A 14,289-nucleotide genomic window follows, 5' to 3' on the forward strand; every position below is an offset into this window, starting at 1 on the left:
TACATAAATAAAAAGGACACAAAGAACTTTATTCTGAAAATGCTTTAAGTCAATGTTGATTTATAGTTTGTTGTTACTAACGTGGTTCAATTTGATCCATATGTTCCCTTGTTATTTTCAAGCTTACATAGGTCAAATGAGGCTCTTTACTGCATCTTTACTAATATTATGATACTGATAAGTTTACCTCTACTGCACAAATATTAATGAATAAGTCCTGTTTTCCTAAACCAAGAATCAATTGATCTGCTGCCCATGTCCTCTTAGAGGATAATAGTGGCTGGAGCAGAAAACCATCAGACTCATTCAGCGTTTGACTTCATTTGTTGAATCAGCTCTTTTCACTCCCAGTAAAAGCTTTTTTTACTCATATTTTGTGATATTTCTATTGCTTTCATTGTTGTGTGGTCTCCAATTTGACTGTAAATTTGAGCTAATGCCACAAAAGGAACACCAAGGTCCACTAGTATGGCGTTGGATTGAGAAGTGTGGATTGAATTCTGGAGTGCTTCAGTGAATGAGCAGAGGAAATCAAGATGATTGAAGATGAGCTGGGAAATCATTTTTTCATTTGGCAATAGCAGAACCATTTATTTGTACACAGTTTATTTTCCATTAGCCCTGCTGAGACTTCGGAAGATAATGATAAGGAATTCCTATTCACACTCTGCTTTCCTAATGTTTAATTACTCATTTTCATTGAGAAAGAAGAAGAAATGATAGGTTAAGAAATTATTAACCAACACAGAGCCGGCAGTGTCTGAATTTTCTATATGATGTCTTCACTGCATTAAATTCAAGCAAACTAGAGATGCTTTGTGTGTTTTTAAGTTAATAGAAATGTTTGTGGTGAAAAAGATGGCGCTTCAGTTTTGGAGTGTGGAGATACAGCTGAAACTGTGTAAGCCGAGAGGCTGATCAAGAGTGAATGGAGCTGTGAGACGTTCAATCCCTCTCGTTCTCCCCTCTTTGTAAGTCCAGCGAATCCATCTCCTATTCCATGAGGTAAAGTCAAACAGTTCCATGTGGTTTGTGAGTGAATTAATCATGATGATTAATTGTCTTTCAAGTTAAATATCCAGTGAGTGATGTCAGGCCGCCAGACATCAGGGATAAATTGACAGGCCTTTAAGGAGAAGCAGATTGATTTACACAGCAGCTAATGAATCCCCCTCCACCCAGAAGGGGAGAAAAGGTAAACAGGTCTTTTTATTTCCTTCCTCCCATCTGCCTTGTTCAAGTACACTTTGCTCTTGGTATTGAACTCTAACCTGGTTTAGGGACTCTGAGGCTATTGATGAATTCCACTTTTCTATCTCTTTCTGCGCCATTGACAGGGCAGCTTAAAGAAAATGTTCATCACTCTTAAAGTTGCACAATAATGAAAATGCTGTATTTACATCATTTGGAGCTTTCAGAAAATATACCTTTGCAGTATTTCAGCGGGTGGCAACGTTGTTGTTTGGTCTATCTGCCACTTTAGTCCACTCTGAAGTATCTAAGCAATTGCTGGATGGTATTCTATGAACTTTTGCAGACATTCATGAAGCCAAGATGATGAATCATATTTATGTTGTTTAATAAGGTTTGTCATTTCCTGACTTCAGTCCGCCCTATTACATCAGAATACATATTATTAAACAGCTCCAGATGAAACTTTGGAGATTTAGAGTAAACCAACTGATCTGTCATCAACTGTCAGAAGTTGAAAGTGAGATTTAACAAGGTCAGTGAAGTCCTGTCAGGGTCCCTCTGGAGCCAGGAAGCTCTTTTTCTGCTTTCAGGTGCAGTGCAAATAATTGCAGCTGGAAACAAGAAATCAAGTGTTGCAGCATCTGTTCACAAACCAGTATAAGGCTCGGCACACTTCCTGTGTGACTATAAGAAGCTGCTCCATTTCTGTTTCTGTTGGCCAGTGCCTGAGCTTCCCTCACTGAAAACAACCCAATGGTTTCACGATAGTGTTGGTAGGTGTTTTGCTGTATTGTCAAATTATACACAATGTTGACATGCTCACAAACTTTCATCACAGCAGGAGCTTAGACAACATAAGACAGACTGCAGGATTTTCTGGTTGTGGTGATGACTCACCTACAGTTTATATTTTCTGAACATTTCAGGAAAACTGCTCCAAACAGTTGGGAGCAGTGTTAGAGCATGTTTAGAAACTCATAGAGTTTAAAAATTTGCATTAAGGAAAGGACTGTGGTCCATCGTATCCCACTTTAAGGATAAACTGCAGTAACCAGCAGCTGTCAGCTTTATAAAGACATATCACTCACACCAACAAGTCGAGGCAGATGGCCGTCCACCCTGAGCCTGGTTCTGCTGGAGGTTTCTTCCGTTAAAGGGATTTTTTTCCTCTCCACTGTTGCCTATGGTTTGCTACAGGGGGAATTGTTGGGTTCTCTTTATACATCTTTATAATCTTGACTTTATTCTGTAAAGTGCCCTGAGATGACTTTTTTGTGAATTGGCGCTATATAAATAAAGTTGAATTGAATTGAAATATCAACATTAAAATGTTCATCCACATCTGTTCAGATTCACCTATTGTCATCTCATGTTCAAATGTTTGGTCCAGCTTTGTTGAATTATTTGTTATTAATTTGTTATTGAATGAGTTGCCTGACTTCTTTCCACACAGGAGAGGAGACGGTACGGGTACGTTTTGTTTTCAGGAGTGTGCATCAGGTCATTCAACAATTATTAAAGGAGGCAAATAAGTTGTCAGAGGTAATGTTTTTCTGTTGGTCAGTTATCTGGCTTACTAACAGGCAAATGTTCACAGAATTTAAACAGAAATTGTATTTGCATCATCCACTCCTGTCTGACTCCAAACCATTCTTTTTATCGTGGACCAATTTATACATCCACTGCAGCAGATCAATAAAAGATGCTAAGCAGAGCTACCTTTGAATTGAGATAATTTAGATTGTGCCTTTTTGTGCCTTTTTCTGCCTATATTTTTATCCAAGATCTGCTACTTTACTGATTGACCAAAACAATAGATCCTTCTTACATTTATTCCATTATCTTCAACACAATTTCAGTTGGTTTTATTTCACTATTTCTTTCTTGCAGAACAAATTCATAATTTCCATGTTACATCCTTTTGGTGGTGTAGAAAGGTCAAGGCTTGTGAAAAGCAGTAGCTGGAGTACTAGCTGTGTTTTGATGTTCAGTGCTACCTATTCCCTCTCTCTAACCCCCCTGAGCCCCTCTGATCTACTGTGCAGCTCATTAAAACACCCTCTCCACCTCCACATTAGCATCAGAGTCATGGTCAGACTGCTTTGTGTTATAGGGGTGGAAAACAATATCAATAACAAAAACAAAAACAATAGTAGCCTTTGGTCCAGGGAGGAGAGGAGGAAAAAGGTCTTTGATAATGTACATCAAAGAGTTGCTGAAGTACGTTGTATTTTCACTGCGTGCATGCCAAGGTCGTCTCTCATCGCGCTCCTGTGGTGTTCGCACTGGGGGCCAGTTTGATGGCACAAGGTGAGCTGTTAGGTCTGCAGGACCTGTACTCAACAATGGGAAGTCAAACACTACATGCTACAAACTCCTGTTATAGGTTTAATTCGGGCCCCACGAGTCTCTGCAACTGTGTGTGGGGGAGAGAGTGTTTGTATGTGTGTGTGTGTTCGAAAGTCTTGTATCCTTAAAATGCCGTTACATGTTAAATTCTGAATACACACCAGTGTCACTTTTTAGGTTTGTATCATATGAAACTTCCATGTGTGTTGTGAGAGTGCAAAAGGCCCCAGAAGTTAGACTGAATTCACACATACATTAGTCCTTTGTTGAAACAATATGAGGGGCTGTGTTGGAGGAGCTGTGCTGTTTCATGTACGAGTGAGACGGTGAGGCCAAAACAGTCCTGAAATTATCCTGGAAGTGATTTCAAGGTAAGTTGGGCTGTCACGTTACAGAATAATCCAGGAAGAATGCACAGTTGCACGTATTTGAATGGCCAAGGCAGCGCCTTGCTGGAGGACATCAGGCTGGGTTGCAATAAAAGTCTAACTAATTCCAAAGTGGTTCCCACACAACGCCACGTTGTTTTGTACAACTTCCGCTCGATGTCTCCCTAGCTGTGTAACTGAACTTTATCCATTTAAATGAATGAGAAGAACTGTAGTATTTGTTACTTTCAGTCTGTGTTGTATGGAGCTAAAACTGGACACTTGTTTTCTCGTCTTTTTCTACCGTTCACTATCCCAGGTTTTTGATTGAGCTTCATATGTGTGAGCAGTTAAATTAGAGCTACATTAACTAAAATTAATGTCAGTTAAACAGTCAGTTAAACCACTCTTTTTTTTTTTCAAGCACTTAGCCATTTTGCATGGTCTTCACAAGGGGTTGCTTGTCTGTCCCTGAAACTAATATATTGAAAAAAACGCTTGTGCTAAAGTTTATTACAGTGCTAACACATACTTTTAGACACATTCATCTGATACTTTAGTATGATTTTTTTTTTTTAGAAAACTTAATCTTAATCAGTCAGTCTGCATGATGTCTCACACCAAAACACTAAAGGTGTCACTTTAACCAAAAATTAAAAATGGTGCACCACCAAAAACTAACTAAAAGTGTTTCTCCCTCAAGGAACTATAGTGGTGGAAATTGTAAGTCTTGAAGTGTGCAGTGTTGATTTGAAACTCTCCTCACTGTGCAGTCAATAAGTGTTAATTCCAAAGCTGCATGGCACCATTAACCTGCTGTGTTTAAGGGTATTCTTTGTATTTATTTAATTTGATTCCACTGTAAGGTGTCGTGATTGATGTCTCAGCTGATACACAGAGTAATCTACTGTACAGTGGTCTTTTCTTACACTGTTTTTTAATTTGCTCAAGCATAATTTAAGCAAATACTGATTATTTTCTTGCTCTCCTGAATAGACAAAATTGTTTTAGTTGTTAATTTCTTACATTTTCTAAATTAACAGTATTTTCAACAATTGTGAACAGAAATTGAACACAATGATTTTCCTGTGTTCACATTTAGTGTCTGCAACCTTGATTAACTTCATCTGTGCCACAGACCTTCCTTGTTGTCCAAAACCAATTGAAATCATATCAGACAGACACACCGCTCCACTGGGTGACATGTTATTTCATTCCAAAATGTGTCGAGGAGTATTTTAATGTTCACCCAAAAGATCTAAATTGCCATAATTCTACTGCAAATTTGCACATGTGTGGTTGGCAGCTTTACTTCAGACTGCTGTACAAAGTTATGGTGAATTGGAGCATTAGGGACATTTGTTAACGTGCAATTACTATATAACTTAATCTACTGGAACACTGTGTTAGAGCACCACAAGATCACGAATCAAAATGCTACAAACCATCCTGCCACTAGTACGTTATTTAATATCTGATACTTCCCTCTTTCCCTCCGAACCCACCTGAGAAATCATCCTAACTACAGAGAGCCTTTATTACCATGTGGACCTTGGAGAAATCTGTCCATTCATGAAAGGCTCAGGGCCAGACAGAGTCTGCCAGACCAGCCCTTCAGGGACACAGGCTGTTTGACTTGGTTCACTGACTGGGCCTGGGTACAGGGCTGCAGTTGTCCGTAGCCGCAGGCTGCAGAACTGCAGGTATTTCCTGACTAAATTTCTCATGCTGTTTGCAATCATACTCGCAGGATAGCCGGGAACTTCACAGAGAAAACACAGATAGGAACCCGTTAGATGCCAGTGTAGGAAGACGCAAATACAAGCACAAACTTAATTTTTTTACATTTCTATTTCTGGTCATGAGTCTTGCTAAAAGCTAAAAGGAAATTAAAAACTCAAAAGCTTTTGCTGACAATATAAGCACCATATTTTAGTATAGGATGTGAGTTTGTTTGAAAGCGCTGAACCCTGTGAGCCTCATCTTTTCTGAATTTCCTCCATTTTTCTTCTATCGTGGTCCAGATGTTGCTCTTCCGTGTTTAGTTTAGCATAAATATTATTCATAGACGTCTATGCCATCATTCCAAGAACATCTTTCACCATTATGATAATGCAAATAGACACTTAGGAATGGGCAGATTTAAGCCCCTGCACACACCTGCAAGCACCTGGTTACACACAAACACCCACCAAACACACACACAGAGAAAGAGAGATGAGTGATGTTTTTGTACCATTTCCCCACTGTATTCTCTCCGGTGTTCTGTGTCACTTTGGCCCCTTTCAAATTATCTGTTGGGATTAATGAATGTAATTTTCACACATTAACTTCACCCTATTCATACATAATGGGCCAGCTCACAATAGTATTTAACCAGTGCATCTGCCCATTGGGTGTCATCATTTAAGTCACAGCAGGGGTTTGTAATTGACAATTGTTCCAGTGTAGTAAACACCACTGCCCCCTTGTCATCGTCTCCTTGCCTCTGCTGATTCCACCACATCATGTACAGTTAAAAAATGGGTGGATGTCCCAGAAAACTTTACATGTCCAATGACTAATTTAAAATGTCACATCACGGTGCATTAAGACATCTGGAGAAACCTCATAGATGTCATCTGCCTTAAAATCTGAAAGTAATTAGTCCTTTCTGAACTGGAAATGGATATACTTTGATCATTACCCCTCCATACCCTTTGTTTCCCAGTCTCCCTGTAGCCCAACTATCGCACTTTGTCTCCCCTTTTCTCATCTCTGTGGCTGTCTCTGTTTCTGATTTAAACACCCAGCAGGGGGTTGTGGGTAGAGACTCATGCTGTGAAGGATCCCTCTGACTCAGGGAGAGCTGAAGGTCAAACACACTCATGATCAGAACCACAGGATGATGCTGAAGAGGTGGAATATATAGAGTGCAGGGATGAAAGCGAAAGAGAGATAAGTTGTGTTCCCTCAGTTGTGTTTTCAGCGGAGACAAGCACTTCAGTGCAGTTCAATGTGTAAACCCTGCATTGTATGTATCACAGCAGAGGAAGTCAAAGATTTGTCTGGTTATATACTGTTGCATCCACCATATTCGTACAATTATTCAATAAGAACATAGAATACAGATATTCATATAATCTGCAGATAAACTTAATATAAATGGTGATGCTGTCATCAATACAAGTTAATTTTTATTTCATCTGTCTTGTTTGTGTTTCTCTCTCTTCTTAATTAGGCAGACCTTTGACTGACAGAGTAAACAGAACTAGAACAAGAAAATGAACACGAAAAAAGCATCTGTTTCTTTGAATGGAAAACTCCTGGAGCCCAGATGAAGGTTTTTCCTTTTCTTCTTCGCAATTTTCATTGGAAGCATTTGCATATTTCAAAAGTCTACCAAAGAAAATAGCCTGGGGGCAGAAATGGCCGATCTGCATATTGAAGACTCAACAGAGGGCGAGGAGCAGAAGACAGAGAGAGAGAGAGAGAGGGAAAAAAGAGTCTCTGTATAAAAGATTTCAAGATGATCTAAAAGAAACAATAATGTCAATTAGCTGATGGTGTCATGTTCATTATGCTGGCGTAATTGCAGCATTCACTACAACTAAAACAGATTATTTGCTTAGTTGTCAAGCAGCTCCATGGAGGGAGAGAGAGAGAGGGGGCGAGGCAGGGAGCAGAGAGAAAAATGTGCATCATAAGAAGGCCTCTTCACCCAGCTTCCTTCATGAATAACAAATAGAGGACCCAGTGCTGTGACCAGCCAGCACAACACATGAAAAACATTACTGCATTCCCTGAGTCGTCTAGTTTTCTCTACATTGTGCTAGTAGACTTGAAACATTAGAAACTTTTTGTTGCTTTTGGATGTTTTTAATTTGTTTTTACAACGATAAACCGGTTTTAAAAACTGTGAAATAAATAATCACGCAGTTATGAAAATAAATGTTTTCTTAAGCACCTATACTATGTTGGTTCAGGTTATAATGAAAATTACTATGGTTTTATTGATTAATTAGAAATCAGTTACTAATGCTTGACAGACCTCTTAAAAGCTAATCATTTTTTAAAAGGTCTTGTCTGTGAAAAATGCCTCTGGCTTTTTTAAACCCTTCTCCCACGTGACACTTGGTAATGACAAAATAAATCAGTAATAAAGCATTATTGCAATTGCTACTTGGCAGTTGTGAATGTGGGGTTTGTAAATTAAAACAAATATCTTCACTGATGGTTATTTGTTAATACAAAACAGACCATTAGCCATAAGACACCATTGGCTCAAGCAGGAGGTATTTAAAAAAAAGTACAAAAGATAACAAAATCTTTCATAAAAACATTTGAATATCAGATCTGATTATATAAACTATGGCACAAATTCCTGATTTAACTGCATTTTACTGCACTTTTCTAATTTGTTATGTACTGATCTATAAATATTGTCTATGCAAAGTTTTTAATTAAATCTAAAAACCACAAAGACAAAGTATACTTCCGAAAATGTGCTGGAAAAAAGCGTGTAATCTGTCAGTCACTGATAAAACTAAAAACTAAGGTGAATATTTTGGAAATTCGTGTCTTTTTCGTAGCTCTTCAGTTCATCAGGAAAACCACTATGAAGGATAGTTTGATGAATTCCTCCCTGAAAAAGGGCTGCACAGCATCTGGACCAAAATATGAGTCTTAACTTAATAACATTATTCCACCAATTGCTGACTTTAGCTATTTTTAAAACGCCAACTGACTGTAATTACCAGGTATCGTTTTTAACCCTGCTTCCTAAAAAAAAAATGTCGCTGTTCATTTGGACGAGAATATGTTCTGTGCCACTAGCTTGTTTAAATACTAACTAAACTAATGAATAAGCTGGTGTCGGACACTGGAGGACACGTCCATGTCCTGGAATCAGTCATTAAACCACACGCTGTAGAATTGAGCTCAGTTGTATGAGTTGTGTGAGTGTAGAAGCCCTGAGCGACACCCTGTCCCTCTAAAAAGGTCGCTGTTTGAAAGACACGTTGCAGAACACCCTGACCAGTTTCCATGGTAATTTTGGAAACGATGCACGAGTAAATATTTTCACAAAATGTGAAAAACTATTTAATTTAAAAGTACCTACACTGTTTCTGCTGCACTCACGTTGCTGAGTGAGTTTATTGTGACTTTTTCAATTTGATAAATCTGTGTCAAAATTCCAACATGACAAAATGTTGGGGATGTGGATGTGGAACAGTTAAGCATTAAAGGCTTTGTTTATGTTGCAGTTCGGACAAATGTATTTTTGTGTCCCTAAATCTTTTACTGGTTGGATAAAATCCAAGACGAATCTGCTGAAAACACAAATTACACATTTATTACCCTGCACCTGGCTCTCTCCTCCAGTCACAGAACTTGCGCCTCAGTCGATGCTTCACTTCAAGAGAAACTCGAGGTACAAAATTCCCCACACACGTTTATTTAACAGACCGTCCATAAACGGATCCAGCATGGAAACACCTCACCACAACTGGTTTGTTTTTTGAGGTTGGAAAAATCAAACTGGAGGCTGGTTTTGTGAGCGCCTTCAGCGCTCAGGCGTCACGCCACTGTGGCCTTGCCTTTACCATATGAAAAGAGGGGCGCATTAAGATGCAAGAGGCGTACAAACCCCCTGGATACCGAGAGCAGACTTGAGTATCCTTGACACAGGCCTCGCTGCTCTGTGTTATTATAAAATATAAAACTTACAAATACTTGGCATTATTTAGTCTGGCAACTAACTTTAATGACTTTATCAATCCAGAATTGATCAAAGAACTGCCTAATAGTAATAAGTATAGTCATAATAATAATAAGACGTTGGAAGACATTTTACTGTGGCTTTCCTTACTCCTGTTCTTCTTATACGCCTTGAGCGTCCTCAAAGACACAGCCAAACCACTCGATGTCTCTGGGTGTCTTTTTCTATGTTCTAATCTTTTCCAGCATGTTGTTGCCCTTTTCCTGCAGCGAGAACTTTGTGCAGCAGAGTCTCGATTGTGAGACACACCAGTTCCTCTCTGGCTGTGCGTCCAATCAGCAGGAGCACTGCCGAGCCTTCCACTTGTAATTGGATGGAGATGGGAGAGGAATATGCAGCCTTGGCACAACGTAAACACATGCTCGTCTGCTTCGCTCCATAGAGGACGCACCAGGTTGAGATGGAGTAAGACAAACAAGTGAAGGACTGCTAAGGCTTTAAAGTTTTTTGTTATTGTTATTTAATCGGATTTAAAGAGTTAATATCAGAGAAGCGAGTGACATGTTTGTGCTGTAGCTCCTCAGTTTGGTTCGGATGAAAGGTGTTTCTGTACATCATCGGGTCCGTGGATTACGCACGGCGGAGCTCCCGGGACAGCCAAAGTTTTGACAACTATCCTTTTGTACGTTTTCTCGAAGAGGAATGCGTAACGGTTTGCTTTTTTTTAAGGTTTGAGCAATTTGCTCTAACTGAAATTATAACCTGAACTTCGGTGGATTGATTTGGCACTTTGTGGCCAACTGCGCGAACATTTCACTCATGCTTTATGCCAGATGAATTTATTTATGGTGTAGATTACTGCATAGTGGGACTTTAATCAAACATCAGAAGACAACTACATATCAACATATATGCTTTGGGGTATGGCAACAGCCACCTCAAGTCCATACATAGCCAGTAGCAGGATTCTGTCCGGCCCGGTCCTCCACTCAGATCGGAGGGGTGGTGGCATGCAGCCGGGCAGCACCACTGTTTCCAGTGGATACAGAGGGGACCATTCAGTTAAAATGGTGCAGAGTGACTTCATGCAGGGAGCAATGGTTGCCAGCAACGGGGGCCACATGCTAAGCCATGCCCACCAGTGGGTGACATCGTTGCCTCATGCAGCAGCGGCAGCAGCTGCAGCCGCGGTGGCAGCAGCAGAAGCCGGCTCACCGTGGCCCCCCAGCTCCCAGCCACAGGAGGTGAAGAGAAACGCTGGCAGGGATGACCTCCACTCAGGCTCTGCTCTGCACCACCACAGGTCCCCACATTTGGGAGCCCACCAGACGCACCCTGGAAATTGGGGAGGCACCTCCGCAGCTCACATCACTGAAGGGCAGCAGCAGCAACAGTCTCTCGTCTACTCTCAGTCCGGAGGGTTTGCAGTCAACGGAATGCTTAGCTCACACACGGGGCAGAGCCTCATGCATCCGGGTCTGGTGCGCAGGGAGTCTCCAGAGCTGGACCACGGCAGCCATCATCACCAGCACCACCATAATAACCACACGCATCATCATCATCAGCCTCACGGTGTGAGCCACGAGACCCACTCCGACGAGGACACCCCGACCTCTGACGACTTGGAGCATTTCGCCAAACAGTTCAAGCAGCGGCGGATCAAGCTCGGTTTCACGCAGGCAGACGTGGGCTTGGCTTTGGGCACTCTGTACGGCAACGTTTTTTCACAGACCACTATCTGCAGGTTTGAAGCACTCCAGCTGAGCTTTAAGAACATGTGCAAGCTGAAGCCACTGCTCAACAAATGGCTGGAGGAGGCCGATTCCACGACCGGGAGCCCGACCAGCATCGACAAGATCGCCACGCAGGGCAGGAAAAGGAAAAAGCGCACATCCATCGAGGTGAGCGTGAAAGGCGCGTTGGAAAGTCACTTTCTCAAGTGTCCCAAGCCCTCCGCCCAGGAGATCAACTCTCTGGCGGACACTCTGCAGCTGGAGAAGGAGGTGGTCAGGGTTTGGTTCTGCAATCGCCGACAGAAGGAGAAGCGCATGACGCCGCCCGGACTTCCACGTACCCCGGAGGACGCATACTCACAGGTGGGCAGCATGGGTCCCGACACGCCGTCACCAACCATAGACTGCAAGAGGATGTACAGCGACACGTGAAAATAACAAGATGATGGACAAAAAATGAGAACAACGTTTGAATAGATTTTTGGAGAGAGGCTTCTCTAAATAACTGCATCATTTGGTGAACTTGTCTTACAGTACAAAGACTACTGTATGTCCGTGAGTCCACAGTAATGTTATCGAGTCTGTGTTCATTTCTAAGCAGGAACAACCTCTACTTTTATGCATCCTATTTTTCTGCACTATGAATCAGCCTTTGGGACAGAAAATTAAAAAGGCTCAACTGGAATCTGAACAGAAAACAGTTTGAAGTTTGTTCATCAGACAATGACAGAAATTTACAAATTCTCTGTACTGTTAAAATAAAAGTTCCCTTGTAATGCTGCAGATTTGATGTCTCACAGGCCAGACTGGGCTGTAGTCTTTTTTTTTCCCCTCAAATGAACATTGACTTTATGCGCTTTATTCAGCATTAAGTTGTTTTTAATGAGATAAAACTTATCTTCCTTTAAATGTGTTTATCACTTTTGTGTTTGTGTGCCAGTGAATTTATGTTGTGACACGGTTTAAGACGGTCCAAAAGCAAAAATAATCAAACTATTGTGCTTTCATTCATAGGAAACCTATTTTTTAACTAGCAAACACTCCCCGAAGTTTATGTACATTTACGTGTGCTGTGTATTGCTGTGTGATGATTTGGACTATTTATTTTTTTCCACGTGTTTATTTTCATGGAATAGACTAATTATTTAATAAAATTGACACAAGAGAAATTGTGTAAGGATATCAGAGATGACATCATTATTAAAGTTTCTTGTGAGACACACACACCCACACACCCACACAATTATTTGTCAGTGAAATATTACACATGTGGTATAGTTTAATTTTCTAGGTGTATGGATATTGTACAATAAGCACCTATATTGATACAAAACCGACAAGGGTCTGCCTGTCAAAAATCTACACAGAATTCTCTTGCAACTATTTCAATCATGAACTAATTATTTAAGTCATCATTTAAGTAAAATTTCAAACTTTTTCCGTTTTCAAATTCTCAGATGTGTGGATGTGATGATTTTCTCATGTGATAGTAAACTCTAAGATTTGGCTGAATAAAACAAGCAATTTCTCGACCTTTTATAGATGACTAATCATTAACCAAAACTTTTCACCAGATTCATTGCTAAAATGTAGTTGCAGCCCTTGTGGCTTAAAAATGTTGTCACCAGTTATATTCACCCAGCTCAACATTTTAATGCAAGATAAATCGAAATAATCTGTCATTATCCAACGCCATTTCCCAGTTTTTGTTCCGCCCGCTTGTGTGAAGCTATGTCGACTCTGAAACCGATTGAACACATCTCAAAAAAAGCCTGTTTTTGTTCTTGCTTCAACATTTTGGTGTGAAACACTGTGTATCAGTTCAGCCACACACATCCTGTGGCAGCCAGCTGAGGCTGGCTCTCCCAGCTGGCAGTTCACCTCGGCAGCAGTTGCCAAGGTGACAGCGAGATGGAGTGACACAAGGCAGCAGATCTTTTGCCACAGATGATGTGTTTGGCAGATAGGCAGTGAGAAGATCAGGAAGCTGGCTCTGAAAAACAATCTGTGTTTCTTCTTTCTGCCTCTGATCCATGCTCACAAACTGACTCAGACTCACGATAACACACTCATGCCGAAACGTACTCATACTGAGCTGATGTTACAAGTCAAAAGTCTCATTGATAATATTGGGGAGAGTCAGAGTAATAGCCACCATGAAGCTAGTAGTAGCAATAAAAACCTGGAGGGATATCAACAGTCTGCTGCCAATGTAGCTGCTGACAAACCAGAGGAATAAACAGAGATCTGGAAGTTAACACATTTCTGCAGCTGTTACACTTTTAATTATGTATGTATGTGTACTTTTCCATTTAAGTGTATTTTTGCTGACTATCTTTTAACCCCCAGTCTTACAAAAACCCGGAAGGTGACGGGCACACATGTTTTTGGTAACTGCGTCACTCATTAAGGGATTCTTGATTTAATTATTTCAGTCCCACTGGAACAAAAATGTCCCCATGATGCCAAAAACTGAACATGTGCTATTACTGTTGTTAAGGAACGTGATGGAAATCCAAGAACATGTAGATTGTACCTTAGTAAAAATGTCTGCTATAATGTGGCAGATAAAAACCCTTCTAAACTTGCTTGGGTGAAGGAGACACAGTGTTTTTAATTAGATTATAACAACTTTTTAAAAAACTTGACTTATTATTACTTGCTATAGACTGATGCATTGAGCTCTTCAACATCAAGTATCTTAAATGAACAGCTAAAACATATACACACCATTCTGGATTGAAAAGCACTCACCGTCTATGTGAATGCTCAATGCTAAGGCGAAGGGATACTTCCGTATGTGTAGCTATCATCACACACAGAGGTGGACATACAGCCCACTGACAACATCCACAAGGGCCTCTTTACATGATGTTTTACTAATGTAAAAGAAAAAACAAGCTCTCGCATAAAATGGCTAACTAAGCCTCCAGGATTGCGGTGT

General features: G+C 40.6%; 1 protein-coding gene across 1 annotated transcript; it reads left to right on the plus strand.

The window, feature by feature from the left end:
* The first annotated feature begins 9,756 nt into the window (after positions 1 to 9,756).
* Positions 9,757 to 12,532, plus strand: pou3f3a (POU class 3 homeobox 3a). The gene has a single exon (XM_067517233.1). The coding sequence runs from the start codon at positions 10,524 to 10,526 to the stop codon at positions 11,775 to 11,777; it is 1,254 nt and encodes a 417-aa protein (XP_067373334.1). The 5' UTR covers positions 9,757 to 10,523; the 3' UTR covers positions 11,778 to 12,532.
* Positions 12,533 to 14,289: the final 1,757 nt, after the last annotated feature.

Source organism: Channa argus, chromosome 9 (genome assembly GCF_033026475.1).
Source record: "Channa argus isolate prfri chromosome 9, Channa argus male v1.0, whole genome shotgun sequence".
Classification (NCBI taxonomy): Eukaryota; Metazoa; Chordata; class Actinopteri; order Anabantiformes; family Channidae; genus Channa; species Channa argus.